Here is a 27,704-nt window from a genome sequence, read left to right as displayed (position 1 = left end):
TAGTGTAGTGTAGTGTTTTTAGGGTACGGTCACACAGGCGGGGGTTCATAGTAGTTTCTCGCTGGCAGTTTGAGCAGCGACAGAAAATTTGCCGCAGCTCAAACTTGCAGCCGGATACTTACTGTAATCCTCCGCCCATGTGAGTGTACCCTGTACATTCACATTGGGGGGGGGAAACATCCAGCTGTTGCAAAACTACAACTCCCAGCATGTACGGTCTATCAGTGCATGCTGGGAGTTGTAGTTTTGCAACAGCTGGAGACACACAGGTTGTGAAACACCGAGTTTGGTAACAAACTCAGTGTTTTGCAACCAGTGTGCCTTCAGCTGTTGCAAAAGCTACAACCCCCAGCATGTACGGACAGCGGAAGGGCATGCTGGGTCTTGTAGTTATGCAACAGCCGGAGGCATACTACATTGGCTGGGGATGCTGGGGATTGTAGTTATGCAACAGCTGGAGACACACTGGTTTACTACTTAACTCAGTGTGCCTTCAGCTGTTGCAAAACTACAACTCTCAGCAGTCACCGAAAGCCAACGGGCATGCTGGGAGTTGTAGTTATGCAACCACCAGATGCACCACTACAACTCCCAGCATGCACTTTAGCTGATTGTGCAAGCTGGGAGTTGTAGTTACACAACAGCTGAAGGTACACTTTTACATAGAAAGAATGTGCCTTCAGCTGTTGCAAAACTACAAGTCCCAGCATGCCCATAAGGGCATGCTGGGAGTTGTGGTGGTCTGCCTCCTGCTGTTGCATAACTACAGCTCCCAGCATGCCCTTGTTGCATGCTGGGAGCTGTTGCTAAGCAACAGCAGGAGGCTGTCACTCACCTCCAATGATCCAGCAGCACAGGTCAGTCCCTCGTCGTCTCCGCCGCCGCCGCTGCTCCTGGGGCCCCGATCCCAACAGGGGCGCCGGGGATCGGGGTCCCCAGCACCGGGGGTCGTCTTCCCGCACCCGCTCACGTCCTCCGGAAGAGGGGCGGAGCGGGTTGCGGGAGTGACACCCGCAGCAGGCGCCCTGATTGGTCGGCCGGTAATCCTGACGGCCCCGATCAGCCAGTAATTCCGGGTCATCGGGTCACTGGAGACCCGATTGACCCGGAATCTGCCGCAGATCGCTGGACTGAATTGTCCAGCGATCTGCGGCAATCGCCGACATGGGGGTACATAATGACCCCCCTGGGCGATATGCCGGGATGCCTGCTGAACGATTTCAGCAGGCATCCGGCTCCGACTCCCCTCCGGCTAGCGGTGGGGGCCGGAAATGCTCAGGGCGTATCCATACGCCCTCGGTCCTTAAGGACTTGGAAACGGGGGCGTATGGATACGCCCTATGTCCTTAAGGGGTTAATAGCACAGTGTTATTCAACATCGCACTCTGCTCTAATCTAATTAGAAATATATAATTAGAAAATAAAATAATATTGGGGGCAGGCCATGGGGGGGGGGGGGGGGCAGGCATTTAGCTGTGTGAGGGGCCCCGAAATTTCTGATGGCAGCCCTGGATGTGGGCAGATATTCCGCAAGTATTCCGCTGTGTGAACATAGCCTTAGCGTACTAAGATAGCAGGAGACAGAGTCTAGAGCACCAGAAACATAAGTCCCTTGTTCCTAAATCAAATTCCTTGACTGATACACTGAAGCAGCCACCTCTCTTTTGCAGCAAACACTAAAAGTAACCCTTACAGTACCTAGGGTCTGGGAGCTATTAAGAGCTGTTTACTGTTTGTACCACCTGAAATTACCTCAAGTGCCCTGTTAATCTACACCTACAACACCAAAGGCACCCCAACTTCCACTGTAAACTGTGGCGTTCCCCAAGGATCCCACTGTACTACCATCAAGTGCAGGTCCTTTAGATATGCCAGAGCTCCTATTCTGCCAAACAGCTGATTGCCAGGGGGGTGACAAGTGCCAACACTTTACTGGTCAGACATTAATGGCCTATACTAAGTCCTGAGAGAGTGTCTGGTGTTCTGAGGAGACCCGTGGCCTACCACGCAGCTATGCTTCCATTAATCCAGTGCCCCACAGGTGAACATCAAAACCTGGTAAGCTACATACTGGGTGAAGTCAGTCTAGTCAAGTCAGTCAAGATCAGTCTGTCAGCGTGGGCCTGCACAAATTGTCCAAATCCACTGTAAGTCCCAGCGAACCCTAGAGTCTCTGAAGTCACTGGTAACCTTCTTAGACATAACTGAGCTGTCAAGACTATTACACTTGTCTACCTCAGTAAAGCTGCCGTTGTTCCGTAACTTGGTGTGGAGACTACCGTGGTTAGTGGCAGGGCCACGGGTGTTGCAGTGAGTGGTGGGATCAGATGGTGTTAACCCCTAATGTTCGTGACACCAGGATGTGGTTGTAGGACACCGCCGACAACCAGCCCAGAAATGGCATATAGTAAATGAGAGTCCAAAGCAGGTTTTGATGCAACTTGAACTTTACTGATGAAGAAGGCAGAAAACAGTCTTTACAAATAGCCAACTTCCACAGAGGCAACCGGGACACAGGGAACCTCTCAGGCTTGCTTGGACTTGTAGTTATTTTAATAATGATGCAGGCCACTGTGCTACTGTTATCAATTTGCTAGGGACAGTAGAGGATTGACTTGTACTTGACTTTGATGTGGCTGCAGGTTCATAGGCTTTGACCTAGATATGCTGGACTTGACTTGTACAGGACTTGTGCTTACTTTGATTTCAGGAACTAAGAGAGTGAGAATAGAGACTACAGCCCCTTATATATCAGGGGTCTGGACTAAAGCCCATTGGTAGCTGGTTGCCTGTGGTTACCTGTGCCCATGGAACTCTGGGTACATCATGTGATCACACATCACATGACATATCATATGACCTTAGGAAGGTCTTATACAGGGTAAATATCCTAACAACCTTTATATACAGTTTACATTCACTGTACAGTATTTATAATAGATGCACATACTTAATATACAACAGAATACCATATCATGACTTAGGGGGACCCTGCAGGATAGCACTGTGGACCTGAGGGACTCTACCTGAGGGGACTTTAGGACTGTACAGAACCATGTTCTATACCGGGACACCACATTGACATCGGAGTCATTATTTCCCCCCCTGCGCTTAGCCCAGGATCCAGTGGCATACCTTCGGGTGGTGCAGAAGTTAAATCACACCCTGGTGTCATGAATACAAGGGGTTAATGCCATCTGCCCCTAGGGTAACAACACCTGCCCTCATCACACCCTCAGCACACATTGTTGTTCCCATATATAGATCAGTAATAACAGGGATCTAATGGAAACCGACCATCCGGTGGTGGGGGAGCAGCCTTCCTGAGTCCAGCATGACTACTTCAGGTAAATACCTGTGATGTTATAATTGTTTGATATTATGGTGTAATAGTATATGCTACTGCTAGGACCGTTGTAGTGAGGCTGTCCCCTGCCTTTTTTGTGGGTTATTGTGTTTTAAGGGTGGGTTGTTTTTAGTGGGTGGGTCTCGTCTGTTGATATTTGAATAATAATAGTGTTTTGCATATGATTAATAAAGTGGTAGAAAGATTTTTTATTTAATACGGTGTTGGTTGTAGGTTAATAATTTATAAATCTGTTTAAGTTTTTGGCACGAGTTGATTTAAAAAAATTTTTTTAAATTCTACTGGAGTACACCTTTAACCCCTTGCCGCAAATGGACATTCAGCAGGTGACTGCGCATCATACCCGGTGGGTCCCGGATGCTATAGGCAACCAAGACCCATGGCTAATGCCGGACATCGCCGATTGGGCTGATGTCCGGCATTAACCCTTTAGACGCGGTGATCAAACTTGATTGCTGTGTCTAAAATTAAGTAAACATTGCCAGTTAACTCAGTGGTGCACTGCAGCAGTCCTGAACAGTTTGCAGGACACAAGGAGGATCCCTACCTGCCTCCTCGCTGTCCGATCGCCGAATGACTGCTCCGTACCTGAGATGCAGGCAGGAGCAGTCAAGTGGCCATAACACTGATCAATGCCATGCTATTGCATGGCAGTGATCAATGTAGGAAATCAGTGTGTGCAATGTTATAGTCCCCTATAGGGGGCTATAACATTTAAAAAAAAAAATAAGTGAAAATAAAGTGTTAATAAATGTGATTTAACCCCTTCCCTAATAAAAGTTTGAATCACCCCCCTTTTCTCATTAAAAAAAAAAAACTGTGTAAATAAAAATAAACATAAATATATGTGGTATCACCGCATGCATAAATGTCCGAACTATAAAAATATATTGGTAATTAAACCACACGGTCAATGGCGTACACGTAATAAAATGCCAAAGTCCAAAATAGTGTATTTTTGGTCACTTTTTATACCATAAAATGTGATCAAAAAGTCTGATCAAAACAAAAATGGTACTGATAAAAACTTCAGATCACGGTTCAAGAAATGAGTCCTCATACTGCCCCTTATACGGAAAAATAAAAAAGTTATAGGGATCAGAATAGGACATTTTTCAAAGTATTAATTTTGGTGCATGTAGTTACAATTTTTTTTTAGTAGTAAAATAAAATCAAACCTATATAAATTGGGTATCCTTGCGACCATATGGACCTACAGAATAAATATGAGGTGCAATTTTTACCAAAAACTACACTGCGTAGAAACGGAAGCTTTTGTAGTGAAATTATTAATGGTATTACAAAGTAACATTGTTGGCGCAAAGAACATGCACTCATATGGATTTTTAGGTGGGAAATTGAAAGTGTTATGATTTTTGGAAGGTGAGGAGGAAAAAACAAAAGTGCAAAAATGTACATATACATGCTTTCCTAGCAGCCGCACTGACCTTGACACAAGTGCTGTGTAGGTGAGTTTTTAGTAACTAGGAACTGATTATATACCGTATTTTTCGTCCTATAGGACGCACCGGCGTATAAGACGCACCCAATTTATAGGTGCAAAATCTAAAAAAATTAAGATTTTGAACCCAATTGTGGTCTTCAAACTGCGGACCTCCAGATGTTGCAAAACTACAACTCCCAGCATGCCCGGACAGCCAACGGCTGGAGGTCTGCAGATTGAAGACCACTGCATAGGAGGTAATACTCACGTGTCCCCACCGCTCCGGACCCGTCACCGCTGCCCTGGATGTCGCTCCATCGCTGTCGCTGTGTCCCCATCGCTCCGGAACGTCTCTGCTGCCGGCCGGGTATCCTCGCTCTCTGTTGCCGCCATCACGTCGTTATGCACGCCGATGCACGTACGCGACGACGTGATGACGAGGAAGGAGAGCGCCGGACATACAGGGGATCCCTGAACGGAGAAGACACCGAGGAGGCAGGTAAGGTCCCTCCCGGTGTCCTGTAAGCACTAACCCGGCTATTCAGTCGGGCTGTTCGGGACCACTGCGGTGAAATCGCGGCGGTCCCGAACAGCCCGACTGAACAGCCGGGTTAGTGTCACTTTCCCTTCAGACGTGGCGGTCAGCTTTGATCGCCGCATCTGAAGGGTTAATACAGGGCATCACCGCGATCGGTGATGTCCTGTATTAGCCGCGGGTCCCGGCGGTTGATGGCCGCAGGGACCGCCGCGATAGGAGTGTATTCTCCGTATAAGACGCACCGACTTTTCCCCCCCAGTTTTGGGGAAGAAAAAGTGCGTCTTATACGGCGAAAAATACGGTAAGTTCCTTGTCACGGTATAGGATAGTCCAATTCTCCCGATGAGCCTGCATAAAGAAGCACAGAGAGTTGTCAAATTCTTACACATAAATGAACGGGCTGCGGGAAGAAGGTCCAGCACTGTAGCCAGTTATTATACAAGGACCAGTCTTTTTTCTCCTGTCGAAAAAACAGTACAGAGTTCTAGCAAACAAAAAACAGTATCTAGTTATACAGTGGTCCCTCAACATACGATGGTAATTCATTCCAAACGAGCCATCGTTTGTCGAATCCATCGTATGTTGAGGGATTCGTGCAATGTAAAGTATAGGAAGCTGTACTCACCTGTCCCCGCCGCTCGAGATGGTGTCCCCGCCACTCCCGATGGTGACCCCGGCCTCTGCTGGGCTCTCCGCTGTCTTCTACGGTCCTCTGCTGTCTTCTCCGGTCCTCTTCTGTCTTCTCAGGTCCTCTTCTGTCATCCGCAAGGCCTTACTGGGCCTGCGTAGCGACGTCATTACGCCGCTGCGTACGCCATTCCTATTGGATGACGTGTGCAGCAGCGTATTGACGTCATCGGAGAGGGCCGAGAAGACACCGGAAGACCAGCGCTGGACCCGGAGGGCACCCCGGAGCATTGTGGAGGGGTAAGTAATACTTACAGCACCACATGGGGAACATTGAGCTGCTATCCGACAGCAGCTTAACCCCTTAAGGACCGGGGGTTTTTCCGTTTTTGCATTTTCGTTTTTTGCTCCTTGCCTTTAAAAAATCATAACTCTTTCAAATTTGCACCTAAAAATCCATATGATGGCTTATTTTTTGCGCCACCAATTCTACTTTGTAATGACGTCAGTCATTTTGCCCAAAAATCTACGGTCAAGCGGGAAAAAAATCATTGTGCGACAAAGTTGAAAAAAAAAACGCTGTTTTGTAAGTTTTGGGGGCTTCCGTTTCTACGTAGTACATTTTTCGGTAAAAATGACACCTTATCTTTATTCTGTAGGTCCATACAGTTAAAATGATACCCTACTTATATAGGTTTGATTTTGTTGGACTTCTGGAAAAAATCATAACTACATGCAGGAAAATTAATACGTTTAAAATTGTCATCTTCTGACCCCTATAACTTTTTTATTTTTCCATGTATAGGGCGGTATGAGGGCTCATTTTTTGCGCCGTGATCTGAAGTTTTTAAGGGTACCATTTTTGCATTGATAGGACTTATTGATCGCTTTTTATTCATTTTTAAATGATATAAAAAGTGACCAAAAATGCACTATTTTGGACTTTGGAATTTTTTTGCGCGCACACCATTGACCGAGCGGTTTAATTAATGATATATTTTTATAATTTGGACATTTCCGCACGCGGTGATACCATATATGTTTATTTTTATTTTTATTTACACTGTGTTTTTTTTTTATTGGAAAAGGGGGGTGATTCAAACTTTTAATAGGGGAGGAGTTAAATGATCTTTATTCACTTTTTTTTTTCACTTTTTTTTTGCAGTGTTATAGGTCCCATAGGGACCTATAACACTGCACACACTGATCTTCTATGTTGATCACTGGTTTCTCATAAGAAACCAGTGATCAACGATTCTGCCGCATGACTGCTCATGCCTGGATCTCAGGCACTGAGCAGTCATTCGGCGATCGGACAGCGAGGAGGCAGGAAGGGGCCCTCCCGCTGTCCTGTCAGCTGTTCGGGATGCCGCGATTAGCCGCGGCTATCCCCAACAGCCCGACTGAGCTAGCCGGGAACTTTCACTTTTAGCCGCGCGGCTCAGCTCTGAGCGCGTGGCTAAAGGGTTAATAGCGCGCGGCGCCGCGATCGGCGCTGCGCGCTATTAGAGGCGGGTCCCGGCTTCACTATGACGCTGGGCCCGCCGTGATATGACGCGGGGTTACTGTGTAACCCAGCGTTATATCAGAAGAGCAGGACCAAGGACGTACCGGTACGTCCTTGGTCCTTAATGGGTTAAGCATTTTGCGCTGCCGGATAGCACTTAATGCGATGGCCCCGACATAAAAAAGCATCGTATGTCGATGCTGACATCGACATGCGATGGCCTCTGAGAGGCCATCGTATGTCGATTTCATCATATGTCGGGGCCATCGTAGGTCGGGGGGTCACTGTATATCTTTCTTTTTACAATGGATGGCAATAACAATAGGATACAATTGTATAGGGATTTGGTTGCACCCCCTTGTAGGAGTATGCTTTCTTGCAGTAGGCAACAAAAAATAATGACATAACCATATGACATTCACGTTGTGTGAACTTAGCTGTTTACTATGAATTTTTGTGTGCTCTGTTTTATTGGAGTAAAATACATACCCAGAATTCCTCATGGTAATCGTATTACTATAGTTAAGTGTGCTTGATTGTTGTAGGTAAAGATTCCCAGCAACTTTATTGTTGTTATTCAAGAATACACACTTGCAAACCGTAATAGAAGTCATAACAAAACACAAACTACTTATAGACCTGTCCCAGACAGGAAAACTAACACAATCCAGACACAAACTTTGCTATAATTAGATTCCAGTCAAAAGTTTTATTTACTTTGTGTGAGGCTCTTTGTCTGTTTAGCCATTTTCCTGTTTACCAGAAATGGCAGAATCTATTTAAAAGGGGTTATCCAGGATAAGAGAAAAACATTTCTTTCAGAAACAGCACCACTACTTGTCTTCAGTTTGTATGTGGTATTGCAGCTTAGTTTCATAAAAGTGAATGTAGTCAAGTTGTAATACCACACACAACCTGGAAATATGTGTGATGCTGTTATTGGAGGAAAACAATTTTTATTCCGAATAGCCACTTATGGTTTCCATCACACACAAGCTGTAGGGTTTTTAACCCCTTCATGACGCAGTTCATTTTAGTTTTTGTACTTAAATTTTTTCCTTCCCTCCTAAAAGCCATAGGCCCACATTTATCATTGTCTTTAGACAGTTTTTTGTGTCTAAAAAAGGGGCAAAAAAGGCGCAGGCAGGGTTTTTTGCGCCTTTTTTTGCCCCTCTTTGTTTACACATTTCTGCTTATTTTGAGTTGCAATCCACTGATTTTGAGTTGCAATCCACTGATTTTGGCAATAGACATGATATGGAAGGGATTTATCATTGCCCCTTTTTGTAAAAAGGAGCAAAAAAAGGCGCAATGCCACTGAAAAGTCTCTAAAACTACACCAGCCCAGACATGGTGTAGCTTTTTGGTGTATGTGTAGACAGAAATTTCAGAAAATGTGGACCTGCACAACATTTATCAAAGCTCTTATACCAGGGGCGGACACAGACAACAGAGGGCCCCTGTGCAAAGAATATGCCTGCCCCCCCCCCCCCCCCACACCCAGGTAATGTGTTTGCTAGGTAAACAGGTAGTACATTTGCAAGTAGTAAATTAGTTAAGTAGAACATTAAGTAGGTAGGCAAGTAGTAAGTTTGCAAGTTATTTAGGCAGGTAGTAAGTTCAGTTGGTAGGAAGGCAAGTAAAAGGTTTGCCGCTAGGTAGGTAGGTTACTGTATATACTCGAGTATAAGCAGACCCGAATATAAGCCGAGGCCCCTAATTTCACCCCAAAATCCCAGGAAAAGTTATTGACTCGAGTATAAGCCTAGGGTGGGAAATACATCATCCCCCCCTGTCATCATCCAGACCCCCGTCATTAACACCCTCATCATCATCACCCTGTCATCATCCCCCCTTCATCATCCCCCCTTCATCATCACTGCCTGTCACCATCCCCCCTTCATCATGCCACCCCCCCTTCATCATCCCCTTGTCATCATCCCACCCCCCCCCCCCTTCATCATACCCTTGTCATCATCCCCACCCCCCTTCATCATCCCCTTGTCATCATCCCACACACACCCTTCATCATCCCCCTGTCATCATCCCCTTGTCATCATCCCCACCCCCCTTCATCATCCCCTTGTCATCATCCTCTTGTCATCATCCTCTTGTCATCATCCCACACCCCCCCCTTCATCATCCCCTTGTCATCATCACCACATGTCATCATCATCACCGCTTGTCAATGTCTGATACAGTGGTCTTCAATCTGCGGACCTCCAGATGTTTCAAAACTACAACTCCCAGCAAGCCCGGGCAGCCATCGGCTGTCCGGGCTTGCTGGGAGTTGTAGTTTTGAAACCTCTGGAGGTCCGCAGGTTGAAGACCACTGCGGCCTTCGACATCATCCAGCCCCCTCTCACCCCCTTCAGTTCTGTACTCACCTCCGCTCGGCGCTGGTCCGGTGCTGCAGGACTGTCCGGTGGGATAGTGGTTCCGGGCTGCCATCTTCACTGGGGGGGCCTCTTCTCCGCGCTTTGGGCCCGGAATAGAGGCGTTTGCCTTGACGATGACGCAGAGGGACATTGGTAATCAACGTACCTCTGCGTCGTCGTCAAGGCAACGTGACTATTCCGGGCCCGAAGCGCGGAGAAGAGGCCCCCCCGATGAAGATGGCAGCCCAGAACCACTATCCCACTGGACGACCTCCCCACCGGACAGTCCTGCAGCACCAGACCAGCGCCGAGCGGAGATGAGTACAGAACTAAAGGGGGTGAGAGGGGCTGGATGATGTCGAAGGCTTGCTGGTAAAACTACCAGCAAGCCCGGACAGCCGATGGCTGCCCGGGCTTGCTGGGAGTTGTAGTTTTGAAACCTCTGGAGGTCCGCAGGTTGAAGACCACTGAGGGCGGAGAGTTCACTCGAGTATAAGCCGAGGGGGGTGTTTTCAGCACGAAAAATCGTGCTGAAAAACTCGGCTTATACTCGAGTATATACGGTATACGTTTGTTAGGTAGGCAGAAAAAGCATTTGCTAGGTAGGTAATATGTTTGGTTGGTAGGTAGGCAGGTATATGTTTGGTTGGTAGGTGGGTGGCCACGTTACATTTGGTAGGTAGGCCCTTAGTCCACTGTTTTCCAAACCAGTCTCTAGCTGTCAAGGCATGCTGGAAGTTATAGTTTTGCAACAGCTGGAGGCACACTTATTTGTAAACACTGGTGTAACACTGGAGGCACACTGATTTGTAATACTGGTGCTGAAACAATGATGACACTGAGCGCACCGTGATTCACTGACCTGCAGGAAAAGCAGAAGGCGGCGAACAGAGAACGGGACACCAATATTGGAGCAACGGGGGAGCATAGACAGTTCAGTTATTTTCTTTTGGAATAATTTTCATCCCTGGCACAGTGGATAAAACTAAAATAAAATACTAAAAAAGCCAGCAAGTAGAAGTAAAATGTCCGTCTTTATTCAGGGTTCTTCCTTAAAAGCCTTCACGGTGGCAGACAAACCGTGAACATATCAAAAATATGAAATATTGCACAAACAGAGGGGGGTCCCAAGCATGGCTGACGCGTTTCTGATCTATCGATCCTTACTCATAGCCTGTAGATCCTCAAATGAGGCACCCTTATATACTCCAGGGCATATTCCCCATTCCCACAGGAAGGGGAGGGACAGGCCCACATCACATGTGCGCGTGATTAAAACAAAAACATGGGACCAAACACAGATAAATTATTCGGAGACATATCAGTAATGTAATATTAAATCTGTTTTGCTATTTAGACCATGGGGTTGAATGCAATTCAAAAGATAAATCCACATGATTTCCCTATTGTGGAGGGTTCGAATATGGTCACCTCCCCTTTTATTTAGGTTCACCTTCTCAATGCCTGAGAACCTGAGGGAAGTGGTGTCTGAATTATGACATATTAGAAAATGTTTAGATATGTTAGAAATGTTCAAGCTTAAAGGGCCAGCAGCATGTCTAATGTGCTCTTGCATGCGTTTTTTAAGGGACCTTTTGGTGGAACCCACATATGTTAAGTGACATTGTGTGCACATGATTTTATATAAAACAAAAGTGCTATCACAGTTTATAAAGTTGTGAATGACATGGCATTTGCAATTCACCGTACCTTCTATTTTCTGTAATTTTTCGGCAAAGGGACATACCACACACCGCGATTTACCGCACTTGTGGAAGCCCTTGGTGCTAATCCACTGGGTGGTAACACTAGCCGTGTCCACCATACTGGGAACAAGGAGATTGGATAGAGTAGGTGCCCGCCTCGCTGCAAATCTCACACCTGACTTTATAATCTCCCCTACCGTGGGATCTGTTGATAGCAAAGGTAAGTGTTTAATTACAATGCGTTTGATGTCATTAAATTCTGGACTGTACGTGGTGACAAATGTAGGACAATCTTGTGATTCAGTTGGTTGCTTACTTGTAAAAAGGGATTTTCGATCCATAGGATCCACTCTCGACCGAGCTTTTTTCAAGAGCCATCCAGGGTAACCTCGAGCCGCCAGGCGTGTGCATGCTGCATCAGCTTCCCTGCGGTATACCTCGGCGGAAGAACTGTTCCGCTTAATTTGTATAAGTTCACCTACTGGTATGGCTCTTACTGTTTGTTTGGAATGGCATGAATTCGCCCTTCGGATGGTATTGCCTGATATTTTTTTTGTGTAAGGATCAACCTCAATTTTATTTGTATCAGGGTTGCCACGTAATATGACATCCAAAAAGGGGGTTTCACTTTTACACCATGTGTGGGTAAACGTAAGATTGAACCGATTATTATTGATATATGTCATGAATGCATCAACGGTCAGATGGTCAGACGACCAAATGATGACCACATCGTCTACATACCTCCCATACCATGCGAGGCATGTGGAAAATGGATTGGTGTCAAAAAAACTGCTCCTCCCACCAAAAAACAAAAAGCTTAGCCCGAGCTGGTGATGACTTTGCTCCCATTGAAGCACCCGTGCGCTGCAAATAAAAATTGTTACCAAACATAAAATAATTGTGTTTTAACACAAAATCTACCACCTCAATAATGTAATGTCTCAAATACACAGAATATTTAGAAAATCTCATCAGTATATTCGAGATAGCTGATAATGCTAGGTTTTGCGGAATACTGGAATAGAGCGATTCAATGTCGCAAGTAAGCCACAACAGAGAATCGCTCCATGTGAATTCATCCATGATTTTTAGCAAGTGCTTAGTGTCCTTGATATATCTTGGGCATTGCATAACCAGAGGTTGCAGTACTGAGTCCAACCACTCGCATAGGTGCTCGTTAAGGGATCCGATCCCCACCACGATCGGACGCATTGGCGGCGGGAATCGGTCCTTATGCGGCTTGGGTAGCGAGTGGAAGATAGGAATAATTGGAGCAGGCACGAAAATATAATCCACTTCTTTTTGGGTCAAAATAGATCTGGCTTTCCCCTCTTCCAACAGAGTCAACAGTTCTTTTTTAAAAGGTTCAGTGGGATCCCCACAAAGTTTAAAGTAAGTTTTATCATCAGATAGTAGATTTTCATTTAAATTGATATACAGTCCCGTGTCCATAAATACTACCGAGCCGCCTTTATCGGCAGATCGGATCGTCAAATTTTTGTTTTTCTTTAATTTCTTTATGGCAGCAGCCTCCTTTTTATTCAAATTAGGACGAGTTGTATTGGACATTACTTTTCATTGTAGATTAACCAAATCTTTCATGATAAGGTCCTGGAACTAATCAAAAATTGCTGGTCTGGTCTGTATGGGGTAAAAATTTTGGTTTTTAGTGGAGAAGGTATGTGCAGTATTCACTTCATCACAAATTGATATCCCACTATTTTCAAGGAGACAGAGATCTCTAAAAGCAATTTGTTCTGCTAACGTATGCACTAGTGGTAAATCAGGGTTTATAGAAAGTTGAGGTGGGTCCGATGGTTCATCAGCCTTTTCCACAAAAAAATGTTTCTTAACTGTTAAAGTTCTCACAAATTTATTAATATGCAAAATTGTCCGATAAACATCAAAATGATGTGTAGGAGAGAAACCCAGTCCTTTCCACAGGACCGAGGTTTCTTCATCTGTAATGATTTGTGCAGAAATGTTAATAAAATCCTCTTTTATTACTTTTTCCGTTTGTCCTTGTTACGCTCCGAAGCTCTTCTTCCTATGTTTTCTGCCACCGCCCCTTCCTCGTTTTTTGACTGTCTTCTCGCATTGCGATTCTTGTGAGTGTTCACATATTGCGGTTCTGAGTCCCCGCTAGTGTCCGTGGTATCTGAACAATCTGAATTTTCAGTAAACTCCTGGTCAGAAGAACTAAATTCACATGGAGCGATTCTCTGTCGTGGCTTACTTGCGACATTAAATCGCTCTATTCCAGTATTCCGAAAAACCGGCCATTATCAGCTATCTCGGATATACTGATGAGATTTTCTAAATATTTTGTGGATTTGAGACATTACATTATTGAGGTGGTAGATTTTGTGTTAAAACACAATTATTTTATGTTTGGTAACAATTTTTATTTGCAGCGCACGGGTGCTTCAATGGGAGCAAAGTCATCACCAGCTCGGGCTAACCTTTTTGTATTTTGGTGGGAGGAGCAGTTTATTTTTTCTGACACCAATCCATTTTCCACATGCCTCGCATGGTATGGGAGGTATGTAGACGATGTGGTCATCATTTGGTCGTCCGACCATCTGACCGTTGATGCATTCATGACATATATCAATAATAATCGGTTCAATCTTACAGGGGTATTCCAGGCAAAAACTTTTTTATATATATCAACTGGCTCCAGAAAGTTTAAACGCCCAGTTTAGAAGAGGTTTGCTATGGGGATTTGCTTCTAAACTGGGCGTTGCCCGAGACGGGTGTCATCAGAGAGGACTTAGACAGAAAAAAACAACCTTAACTTCAGAAGGTCATAAGTACTGAAAGGATTAAGATTTTTTAATAGAAGTAATTTACAAATCTGTTTAACTTTCTGGAGCCAGTTGATATATAAAAAAAAGTTTTGGCCTGGAATACCCCTTTAAGTCCCAGGATGCCCTTGGTCCTAGTAGGGTTAAAAGGTCAAAAGATTAAAATATATAAACTAAGACACTGAAGTATGGGGATAAACTCGGCAGGCCTGGAGAAATATTTTCTAAAAGATGTTTTATGTACTTGATGTATTTCTAGGTGTATATATATATCTATATATGTCATAGAAGAAAGCAGCACTCCTAAAGCGTGAGTAGGTGCCTCCAGCTAGGATCCGGGTCCAGGATCCTGCATACGTATTTTCAAGGAAAATGCTGTGGCACTCAAGGTATGGTGAAAAAATGAAAACTATTTATTCATCCCAAATGTGCAAAGAGCAACGTTTCAATGGTCTCACACCATCATTATCAAGTGGCTTGATAATGATGGTGTGAGACCATTGAAACGTTGCTCTTTGCACATTTGGGATGAATAAATAGTTTTCATTTTTTCACCATACCTTGAGTGCCACAGCATTTTCCTTGGAACTACGTATGCAGGATCCTGGACCCGGATCCTAGCTGGAGGCACCTACTCACGCTTGGAACTATATATATATATATATATATACACACACACAAAAATCAAAAAATATGTTGCAGTCTCTTGTAATACCTTTTTTATTGGACTAACAGAATTTTGTAGAGACAAGCTTTCAGGATTCCTCCCTTTATCAAGTCCAATAGACAAGGACTAATGATCAAAGGACTTTATAAATTATCAGGGAGGAATCCCAAAAGTTTGTCTCTACAAAATTCTGTTAGTCCAATAAAAAAGGTATTACAATCTGCATCACTGGACTAATACGGCTACTCACATTTACTATACAGATATACACATACCTGAAGATGGTTTAGAACCCTGTGATGTCACACATGCTTGTGATGATGTCACCGTAAGCTGTACAAGGAGGTGCGCGCCGGCTGCAGTCTCTTCAGTGTGTTTTGCATTCACAACCTGTGGTGCAAAGTGTTTGTTAGAGAGTTTCTATTTGCGATAGAGAATTCAAGATTTTGACCGTTCCTTGTCTGAAGAGAGAACCACAAGGTAAGTCTCAGCCTCTTCTATTCATACATACACAGGGCTTTTTGTTTGACAGTTTTTTTTATTGTTGCTTTTTTTTTTTTGCAAAAAAAAACAAGAAATTAATTTCCAAAAGAAATAACAAAAGTTATATTTCTCATAGCATTGTGACAATACTTGGCTTAGGCATTAAACATAATAAAACGCACAGATAGTATCATGACCAGAGCTTTTTCTTGCAAAACTTGCTAAAATGCAATTATGCCCAAAAAAGCCCCCAAGAAAAAGAGTCCTAATTCATGAAGTTCTAAAAGATATAAGTCTATGAGAAAGTTTTGGTGATGTAGTAAAAGAATGACAGAAAGATTAGGGCAGAAATATAATAGTATATAATAGAATTCTGTGTGTACTAACAATAGAAATACTCTGGGTACTCCGAAAGGGAAAACATTTTTCAAATCAACTAGTGGCAGAAAGTCATATAGGATACGGATAGATCCCAATGAGGTGGGGTAGGTTCATTATTAGTAAATGTATATAGCGGAATAGCCCAATTGTATCTACAGTATGAAGTTCACATGGCCCAGTGACCATACAGCCAAACCCTTATAATCCGCCATTACTAGGACAGATTCAGGGTTACCAGATATAACTAGGACCGGAAAGGTTTAGGGTTATCAGATATTACTAGGACCAGACAGGTTCAGGGTTATCAGATATTACTAGGACCGGACAGAATCAGGGTTGTCAGATATTACTAGGACCGGAAAGGTTCAGGGTTATCAGATATTACTAGGACCGGACAGGTTCAGGGTTATCAGATATTACTAGGACCGGACAGGTTCAGGGTTATCAGATATTACTAGGACCGGACAGGTTCAGGGTTATCAGATATTACTAGGACCGGACAGGTTCAGGGTTATCAGATATTACTAGGACCGGACAGGTTCAGGGTTATCGATATTACTAGGACCGGACAGGTTCAGGGTTATCAGACATTGGAAACCTCAGGGAAGACGTCTCCATATAAAACACTTATAGAGAAGCGTCTTCTTCTGAGGCTGCGATGGTCTTAGTGTTATCTTGTGGTTCTGTGCTGGACATTTCTGCTCTGTATGAAGGATCTATTGTATAATGACAGGAATGATGACATGTTGTCTAATGTGTTCACTTATCTCTCTCTCTAGTGTTTTCAGGCTCTGACCTGTGACCATGGCCTCTCCACAAGACCCATTGCTGAAGGAGGAGGAAGAAGCAATGGAGGACCATAGTGATATGGATGTAGAAAAGGGCGATATCCCTGAGAGGCAGAACCTGCCATCTCTAAGCGTGATGTCCACCGCACGTTCCATCATCACCGTAGTGATCCTCGCCTTTGTCAATTTGCTCATATATGCAAATCGCTCCAGCGTGGCGGGGGTGCTGCCTTATATACAGAAAGCATATGACACCAATGCTAGTCTGTCCGGCTTATTGAATACATTGTTCATTGGAAGCTACGTGCTGGTCGCACCAATTGCCGGATATTTGGGCGACCACTGTAATAAGAAATATACTGTTTGCGCAGGAGTCATCGTTTGGCTGAGCATGACACTTACCCTGTCATTCATCCCTGACGGGTACTTCCTGCTCTTCCTGCTGACGAGTGGACTGGTTGGAGCCGGAGAGGCGACTTTCTGCACCATTGCCCCCTCCATCATTGCAGACCTTTTTACAAGTGACCAGCGGACCCGCATGCTGAACGTGTTTTACTCCGTCATACCTGTAGGCTGCGGACTAGGATACATCATCGGGCCCAAAGTGACTGATGCAGCAAGGGGCGATTGGCACTGGGCATTTCGGGTCACCCCTGGCCTGGGCCTCATAGCTGTGGCTTTGATGATTTTGGTCACAAAGGAGCTTCCAAGAACGACTACAAACGGGAAGAAGAACAACAAATCCCAGAAGTTTGCCAAATGGGCGACAGATCTGAAAAAACTATTTAAAAATCGAAGCTTCATGTTAACCACCATGGGATCGACGGCGGTATCCTTCATAGTGGGAGCCATAGGTGTATGGGGTCCGTCATACCTGACCCACGCACGAACACTCCTACAAGAGAAGGACCCTTGCCGTGCTGAACCGTGTGACTATCACGACATCCTAATATTTGGTGTGGTTACAGTCGTTTCCGGCATTCTGGGAGTTGTAGCAGGGACGGAGATAAGTAAAAGATATCGCAAATCCAACCCACGGGCGGACCCGCTTGTGTGTGGATGCGCGATGATGCTCTCCGCCCCTTTTCTTCTGTTGGCATTGACTTTTGGCAACATCAGCCTCGTTGCCACCAACATCTTCATCTTCATCGGAGAGACGCTTCTGTCAGTAAATTTCACCCTCATATCTGACATTATACTAAAAGTAGTAACTCCGTGGAGGAGATCTTCAGCCCTGGCCGTGCAGATGACAATCTATCACCTCCTAGGTGACGCCGGCAGCCCGTACCTCATCGGCCTGATATCTGACACCTACGAACGAGGATATGTCAAATCCCCTCTTCTGAAATACCGCAGCCTGGAGTATGCCCTCATGACCTGCACCATAATGGCAGTCATCGGAGGGGCCTTCTTCATGGCCACGGCCCTATATATAGAGAGGGACGAAAAAGAAGCAGAGATGGAATCAGAACCTCCGTCATCCTCCTCCTCCTCACTGCTTCCTGCCGATGAGGACCGCGCTTCAGACTGAGGAAAAGTCATTGCTTACCTTTATCTCGTTTACTTCATTAAAAAAAAATTAAGAAAAAAATAACTGCATTTGTTCTATGTTCCACTTTACCCTTTATTCTCTACCCAGGGGCGGACACAGACAGCAGAGGGCCCTTGTGCAAAGAATGTGCCTGTGCCCTCCCCCCCAAAACATCAATTGTTCAGCACCCCCCCTCCATGTGTCACTTACTCAGGTGGACCCCCATATGTCACTTGCTGTATAAGTTTCTAATTATTTATTAAGGCCTCCCATATGCCGCAGCTCATTCAAGCCCCCCACATTAGGTAGCATAGATTCCCAACATTAGGTAGCATAGATTCCCTACATTAGGTAGCATAGTTTCCTCACATTAGGTAGCATAGTTTCCCCACATTAGGTAGCATAGATTCCCTACATTAGGTAGCAGTTTCCCCACATTAGGTAGCATAGTTTGCCCACATTAGGTAGCATAGTTTGCCCACATTAGGTAGCATCGTTTCCCCACAATAGGTAGCATAGTTTCCCCACATTAGGTAGCACAGATTCCCCACATTAGGTAACATAGTTTCCCCACATTAGGTAGCATAGTTTCCCCACATTAGGTAGCACAGATTCCCCACATCAGGTAACATAGTTTACCCATATTAGTTAACATAGTTTCCCCACATTAGGTAGCATAGTTTCCCCACATTAGGTAGCACAGATTCTCCACATTAGGTAACATACTTTCCCCACATTAGGTAGCATAGTTTCCCCACATTAGGTAGCACAGATTCCCCACATTAGGTAACATAGTTTCCCCACATTAGGTAGCATAGATTCCTCACATTAGGTAGCCATAGCCCCCCCAAACACACAGACAGACACACACAGAGACACACTTACCTGCCCTACACAGTGCTTCTCCTCTCTGGCAGCGGCCTGACTAGTGACGTCACTGACGTCCTCCTGAGCGGGTCTGCAGAAGTACGTCACTTGTGCGACGTCCCTCGTCAGACCCTGTTCGGCCGGAGGCAGACTCACTGTCTAAAGTGCCTGCTGCGCTATTATACCCCGCAGCTGCTTTAGAACAGTGAGCAGCGGCGGCGCCAACCCTACCATGAACCTACTAGGCACAAAAAAAAGGGGGCAGCAAAATGCCACCCCTGAAAAGTGCCACCTGGGACTTATGGTCCTACCAGGTCCCATGGTAGGGCCGACCAGAGGCGGCTCTAGACTTTGTGAGGCCTTAGGCGAAACTTGAACATGAGGCCCTGCTTTATTGTCTGCTGAAATTACATGGTGGTCCGGCTGTGAGATGGTTATACTGTGACATCACTGTGTATTATCCCTGTACTGTGACATCACTGTGTATTATCTCTGTACTGTGCCATCACTCTGTGTATTATCCCTGTAATGTGACATCACTGTATATTAACTCTGTACTGTACCATCACTGTGTATTATCCCTGTACTGTGACGTCACTGTGTATTATCTCTGTACTGTGCCATCACTCTGTGTATTATCCCTGTACTGTGACATCACTGTGTGTATTATCCCTGTACTGTGACATCACTGTGTATTATCCCTGTACTGTGACATCACTGTGTGTATTTTCCCTGTACTGTGACATCACTGTGTATTATCTCTGTATTGTGCCATCACTCTGTGTATTATCCCTGTAATGTGACATCACTGGGTATAAACTCTGTACTGTGCCATCACTGTGTATTATCCCTGTACTGTGACGTCACTGTGTATCATCTCTGTACTGTGACATCACTCTGTGTATTATCCCTGTACTGTGACATCACTGTGTGTATTATCCCTGTACTGTGACATCACTGTGTATTATCCCTGTACTGTGACATCACTGTGTATTATCTCTGTACTGTGACATCACTGTGTATTGTCCCTGAACTGTGACATCACTGTGTGTATTATCTCTGTAATGTGACATCACTGTGTATTATCCCTGCACTGTGACATCACTCTGTATATTATCCCTGTACTGTGACATCACTCTGTATATTATCCCTGTACTGTGACATCACTGTGTGTATTATCCCTGTACTGTGACATCACTGTGTATTATCCCTGTACTGTGACATCACTGTGTATTATCTCTGTACTGTGACATCACTGTGTATATTATCCCTGTACTGTGACATCACTCTGTATATTATCTCTGTACTGTGACATCACTGTGTATTATTCCTGTACTGTGACATCACTATGTATTATTCCTGTAATGTGACATCACTGTGTATTATTCCTGTACTGTGACATCACTGTGTATTATTCCTGTACTGTGACATCACTGTGTATTATTCCTGTACTGTGACATCACTGTGTGTATTATCTCTGTACTGTGACATCACTGTGTATTATCCCTGTACTGTGACGTCACTGTGTATTATCCCTGTACTGTGACGTCACTGTGTATTATCCCTGTACTGTGACATCACTCTGTATATTATCCCTGTACTGTGACATCACTGTGTATATTATCCCTGTACTGTGACATCACTGTGTATTATCCCTGTACTGTGACATCACTGTGTATTATCCCTCCCTGTACTGTGACATCACTGTGTGTATTATCTCTGTACTGTGATATCACTGTGTATTATCCCTGTACTGTGACATCGCTGTGTGTATTATCTCTGTACTGTGACATCACTGTGTATTATCCCTGTACTGTGACATCACTGTGTGTATTATCTCTGTACTGTGACATCACTGTGTGTATTATCTCTGTACTGTGACATCACTGTGTGTATTATCCCTGTACTGTGACATCACTGTGTATTATCCCTGTACTGTGACATCTCTGTGTATTATCCCTGTACTGTGACATCACTGTGTATTATGCCTGTACTGTGACATCACTGTGTATTATCCCTGTACTGTGATATCACTGTGTATATTATCCCTGTACTGTGTATAATATCCCTGTACTGTGACATCACTGTGTGTATTATCCCTGTACTGTGACATCACTGTGTATATTATCCCTGTACTGTGACATCACTGTGTGTATTATCCCTGTACTGTGACATCACTGTGCGTATTATCCCTGTACTGTGACATCACTGTGCGTATTATCCCTGTTCTGTGACATCACTGTGCGTATTATCCCTGTACTGTGACATCACTGTGCGTATTATCCCTGTACTGTGACATCACTGTGCATATTATCCCTGTACTGTGACATCACTGTGCGTATTATCCCTGTACTGTGACATCACTGTGTGTATTATCTCTGTACTGTGACATCACTGTGTGTATTATCCCTGTACTGTGACATCATTGTGTATTATCCCTGTACTGTGACATCACTCTGTATATTATCCCTGTACTGTGACATCACTCTGTATATTATCCCTGTACTGTGACATCACTGTGTATTATTCCTGTACTGTGACATCACTGTGTATTATCCCTGTACTGTGACATCACTGTGTATATTATCCCTGTACTGTGACATCACTGTGTATTATCCCTGTACTGTGACATCACTGTGTATTATGCCTGTACTGTGACATCACTGTGTATTATCCCTGTACTGTGACATCACTGTGTATATTATCCCTGTACTGTGACATCACTGTGTATAATATCCCTGTACTGTGACATAACTGTGTGTATTATCCCTGTACTGTAACATCACTGTGTGTATTATCCCTGTACTGTGACATCACTGTGTATATTATCCCTGTACTGTGACATCACTGTGTGTATTATCCCTGTACTGTGACATCACTGTGTGTATTATCCCTGTACTGTGACCTCACTGTGTGTATTATCCCTGTACTGTGACGTCACTGTGTGTATTATCTCTGTACTGTGACATCACTGTGTCAGGGGCGGACAAACCATATGTGCAGCAGGTTCAACTGCACAAGGGCCCAGCAAGTAAGGGGGCCCACCGCCATTGGCATAGCTATAGAGGTATCTGTACGCTGGGCCCGGGCCTTGAGAGGGAGGCCCCTGTTAGTGTAACTGTCGCTTTAAGAGCAGAGGGGCTGGTGGGAGTAGACGTGCCCCGCACAGGCAGGAAGTCAGCTCCAAGCCCTCTGACCTGTCCCTGCATCAGGCCGTGCTTCATCCCCCGATAACTTCATGAGGAACAACTGCCTCAGCTCCTCTTCATCCCCGGCATCATGTGGCCCCTGTCTCGGATTACACTGCACCCCCGGTGAGTTGAGGGCCGTGGGCTGTGTGAACAGTAGGTAACTTTATAAAGAAGAGCGGGTTAGTGCTTTGCAAGTTTGCAGTGTTTCAAAAGTGCAAAAGTCCATACATGTTGCAAGACTACAACTCCCAGCATGCCAGGACAGCCTTTGTCTGTCCAGGCATGCTGGGAGTTGTCGTTTTGCAACAGCTTGAGACACACTTGTTGGTAAACACTGTGATGTATAGATAGATAGGTAGACTGGGCATAGATCAGTGTTTCCCTACTATGGTGCCTCCAGCTGTTGCAAAACTACAGTCCAGACATGCTGGGAGTTGTAGTTTTGCAACAGCTGGAGACACCCTGGTTGGAAAACACTGATCTATGTCCTATCTATCTATCTATCTCATATCTATCTATTTATCTATCCCATATCTATCTATCTATCTATCTCTCATATCTATCTATCTACCTAAATTATAGGAGCAGGGGGGGGGGGTTATAATGAAAGCAGGGGGGGGAGGGGGTTAATGGAAATGTGTGTGTGTGTGTGTGTAATGGAAGCGCAGGGGGAGAGAATGGAAAGAGGGGCAGGATGGGGTGAGGTGGAACGAGCGTGGGGGGGGGGGTTAATTGAAGCAGGGGGGTTAAGGGAAGTGGGGGTGTATGTGTAATGGAAGCATGGGGAGGGGGTTAATGGAAGCAGGGGGAGGGGGTTACCGGAAGCAGGGGGTTAATGGACGCGGGGAGGGTAATGGAATGAGGGGCAGGATGGGGTGAATGAAAGAAGCAGGGGGGTTAATGGAAGTGCAGTGGGGGGGAATGGAAGGAGCAGGAGGGGTTAATGGGTGCAGGGGGGTAGTGGAAGCATGGGGGTGAATGGAAGGAGGGGCAGGATGGGGAGAATGGAAGGAGCAGGGGGTAATGGAAGTGGGGGTGAATGGAAGGAAGTGGGGGTGAATGGAAGGAAGTGGGGGTGAATGGAAGGAAGTGGGGGTGAATGGAAGCAGGGGCAGGAAGGGTGAATGGAAGAAAGAGCAAGGAGGTCAATAGAAGCAGTGAGGGGGGGGGGATGGAAGCATGAGGGGGGGTAATAGAAGGAGGGGCAGGATGAGGTGAATGCAAGGAGCAGGGGGTTAATGGAAGCAGGGGGTGTAATGAGAGCGGGGGGGGGGGGGGGGTTAATAGCAGTAGGGGGGGGGTTCCTGAACAATAGACATATGGGGGGGCAGGCACATTCTTTGCACAGGGGCCCTCTGCTGTCTGTGTCCGCCCCTGCACTGTGTGTATTATTCCTGTACTGTGACATCACTCTGTATATTATCCCTGTACTGTGACATCACTGTGTATTATTCCTGTAATGTGACATCACTGTGTATTATTCCTGTACTGTGACATCACTGTGTATTATCCCTGTACTGTGACATCACTGTGTATTATCCCTGTACTGTGACATCACTGTGTATATTATCCCTGTACTGTGACATCACTGTGTATTATCCCTGTACTGTGACATCACTGTGTATTATCCCTGTACTGTGACGTCACTGTGTATTATCCCTGTACTATGATATCACTGTGTATATTATCCCTCCATGTACTGTGACATCAGCCTAGTGGAACTGAGAAACTTCAAAGTGGTAAATCTACCACCTGGGATAGTTAGTCAATTCCAACAGCAGGTGGTCAGTATCCACAGTTCCCAGTTTCTGCTAGTCCCTGGCAATATTGCTATTATTACTGGTCTGGTATCAACATGTCAATAATGCTGGTAGAGTAACTCAAGGATACCCACATGTTTTCTACAATACACAGTCAATATATGGAGACCATATAGATGCTGAATGACACATGTCACATGGCAGCCCAATGATAGAGCCTGGAGGTGACATCAGTTGGCAGAAGCATGAGGAGACCATTGAAATTTAAGAATTTAAAAAATAAATTTAAGATTTTTAATTTGAAATTGGGGGTTTTGAAATTGAACTTTTAACTCCTAAGTTTTAGAGTCCCTGGCCCTGGCGTGTGGGTACAAAGGACCAAATCTAACAAGGAGTCACACGTCACATGGCAGGACAATGACAGAGTCTGGAGGTGGCATCAGTAGGAGGAGACCATATCGTGGCTGAATGGTACAGCCTGGAGTTGGCTGAAGCATGAGGAGACCATATAGTGGCTGAATGAGACAGCCTGGAGGTGGCAGCAGCAGCATCAGGAGTCCTGAAAGTGACCCGGTGACAGAGACAGAGACACCCTGGTTGGAAAACACTGATCTATGTCCTATCTATCTATCTCATATCTATCTATTTATCTATCCCATATCTATCCCATATCTATCTATCTCTCATATCTATCTATCTACCTAAATTATAGGAGCAGGGGGGGGGGTTTATAATGAAAGCGGGGGGGGGGGGTTAATGGAAATGTGTGTGTGTGTGTGTGTGTGTGTGTAATGGAAGCGCAGGGGGAGAGAATGGAAAGAGGGGCAGGATGGGGTGAGGTGGAACGAGCGTGGGGGGGGGGTTAATTGAAGCAGGGGGGTTAAGGGAAGTGGGGGTGTATGTGTAATGGAAGCATGGGGAGGGGGTTAATGGAAGCAGGGGGAGGGGGTTACCGGAAGCAGGGGGTTAATGGACGCGGGGAGGGTAATGGAATGAGGGGCAGGATGGGGTGAATGAAAGAAGCAGGGGGGTTAATGGAAGTGCAGTGGGGGGGAATGGAAGGAGCAGGAGGGGTTAATGGGTGCAGGGGGGTAGTGGAAGCATGGGGGTGAATGGAAGGAGGGGCAGGATGGGGAGAATGGAAGGAGCAGGGGGTAATGGAAGTGGGGGTGAATGGAAGGAAGTGGGGGTGAATGGAAGGAAGTGGGGGTGAATGGAAGGAAGTGGGGGTGAATGGAAGCAGGGGCAGGAAGGGTGAATGGAAGAAAGAGCAGGGAGGTCAATAGAAGCAGTGAGGGGGGGGGGGGAATGGAAGCATGAGGGGGGGTAATAGAAGGAGGGGCAGGATGAGGTGAATGCAAGGAGCAGGGGGTTAATGGAAGCAGGGGGTGTAATGAGAGCGGGGGGGGGGGTTAATAGCAGTAGGGGGGGGGGTTCCTGAACAATAGACATATGGGGGGGCAGGCACATTCTTTGCACAGGGGCCCTCTGCTGTCTGTGTCCGCCCCTGCACTGTGTGTATTATTCCTGTACTGTGACATCACTCTGTATATTATCCCTGTACTGTGACATCACTGTGTATTATTCCTGTAATGTGACATCACTGTGTATTATTCCTGTACTGTGACATCACTGTGTATTATCCCTGTACTGTGACATCACTGTGTATTATCCCTGTACTGTGACATCACTGTGTATATTATCCCTGTACTGTGACATCACTGTGTATTATCCCTGTACTGTGACATCACTGTGTATTATCCCTGTACTGTGACGTCACTGTGTATTATCCCTGTACTATGATATCACTGTGTATATTATCCCTCCATGTACTGTGACATCAGCCTAGTGGAACTGAGAAACTTCAAAGTGGTAAATCTACCACCTGGGATAGTTAGTCAATTCCAACAGCAGGTGGTCAGTATCCACAGTTCCCAGTTTCTGCTAGTCCCTGGCAATATTGCTATTATTACTGGTCTGGTATCAACATGTCAATAATGCTGGTAGAGTAACTCAAGGATACCCACATGTTTTCTACAATACACAGTCAATATATGGAGACCATATAGATGCTGAATGACACATGTCACATGGCAGCCCAATGATAGAGCCTGGAGGTGACATCAGTTGGCAGAAGCATGAGGAGACCATTGAAATTTAAGAATTTAAAAAATAAATTTAAGATTTTTAATTTGAAATTGGGGGTTTTGAAATTGAACTTTTAACTCCTAAGTTTTAGAGTCCCTGGCCCTGGCGTGTGGGTACAAAGGACCAAATCTAACAAGGAGTCACACGTCACATGGCAGGACAATGACAGAGTCTGGAGGTGGCATCAGTAGGAGGAGACCATATCGTGGCTGAATGGTACAGCCTGGAGTTGGCTGAAGCATGAGAAGAGACCATATAGTGGCTGAATGAGACAGCCTGGAGGTGGCAGCAGCAGCATCAGGAGTCCTGAAAGTGACCCGGTGACAGAGTGGTGCGGCGGGAGGCAATACCGGTACCCGGTGACGAAAGGGGCTGAATAAAGGTCTGATGTGGAGGAATGTTTGTAACTGGGGAGCAGCGCCTTAAATCTGTTTGGCACTATCCATATTTGGGAAGTGTTGGTGTGGCCCCATGGTCAATCTACTCTGATGCACATCAGGCATTGGCGGTTGGAAATCCTGGCTGATCCATGCCTGATTCATCTTCACAAAGGTCAGTCTCTCCACACTTTTTGTGGACAGACGAGTTCTCCTTGGGATGACTATGGCACCCTGCTGCACTAAACACCCGCTCTGATGGCACACTACTGGCCGGGCAATCAAGTTTGGCTGCCCAGAAGTCCAGCGGATCTTCAAGGTGTGTTGGCATGGGCATGTCAAGGTATGCCACCACCTGCTGGTTCAGGTCCTGCTCCAGGTGTACCTGCTGCCGATAAGTTGCTTCACTATGCGGGTGAAGAAATTTACTCATCAGCAACTGTAGACTCAGGCTGCTGCTGATGGAGCTGTACTGCTCCTGCCACCCCACCCCTCCCCAGCAGCCATGGCAGTGGAAGGTGAGCGCAGGGGGCCCCCCGATTCAGACCTGCGAGAGGATGGATAATGGCGCCGATAGGCATCAGCCAACTGACTACCTCTGTAGTAGGTCATTTTGTCCTCCCTCTCAGTGGGTGTAAAAAAAGGCCCCCATTCTGGGACGGTAGCGAGGGTCCAATAAGGTAGAGAGGCAGAAGTCATCCTGCTGCCGAATGTTGACAATTCTGCTGTCACTACACAAGCAGGTGAGCATGCATCATGCCATTTGTGCAAGTGACTCCGAGGGACTCCCTGCCTCAATCTCCACTACATACTGTCACGGTGTGTCTGGGTCCTCTGTCTCGCCTTCCTCATAACCCTCTAGCCCATCTGGCTACTTCTACTCCTCCTCTCCCGTCAGATTACTGGAAAAAACGCGCATTTGTCGAAACCTAAACTGTGCTCCACTGTGCCCCTCATCCTCCTCCTCCTCCTCCAGTTCAGCCCCCACAGGGCTCATGTGGCCGTGAGATGTAGGAGCCACGTCTCCAGTGCCCTGACCAGCCATCGTTTCCAACACGTGTTGTAAGAAATGAAGCAGTGGAATGACGTTGTTCATCCCGTAATCCTGGCGACTTACAAATAATATGGCTTCCT

General features: G+C 45.7%; 2 protein-coding genes across 2 annotated transcripts in view; one reads left to right on the top strand and one right to left on the bottom strand.

The window, feature by feature from the left end:
• THBS2 (thrombospondin 2) overlaps positions 1-15,428 on the bottom strand; it is a 244,832-nt gene extending 229,404 nt beyond the window's left edge. The window contains exon 1 of the mRNA XM_056567142.1: positions 15,320-15,428. The gene's annotated coding sequence lies outside the window, so the exon portion shown is untranslated. The remainder of the gene's footprint in view (positions 1-15,319) is intronic.
• Positions 15,425-18,284, top strand: LOC130362517 (protein spinster homolog 1-like). The gene is made up of 2 exons (XM_056567143.1): positions 15,425-15,524; positions 16,688-18,284. Exon 2 carries the CDS (start codon positions 16,713-16,715, stop codon positions 18,225-18,227), a length of 1,515 nt encoding a protein of 504 aa, XP_056423118.1. The 5' UTR covers positions 15,425-15,524; positions 16,688-16,712; the 3' UTR covers positions 18,228-18,284.
• Positions 18,285-27,704: the final 9,420 nt, after the last annotated feature.

This window comes from Hyla sarda, chromosome 3, assembly GCF_029499605.1.
Source record: "Hyla sarda isolate aHylSar1 chromosome 3, aHylSar1.hap1, whole genome shotgun sequence".
Taxonomy (NCBI): domain Eukaryota; kingdom Metazoa; phylum Chordata; class Amphibia; order Anura; family Hylidae; genus Hyla; species Hyla sarda.
Note: the sequence above shows the minus strand (reverse complement) of the source record. Positions and strands in the feature narration are given on the sequence as shown.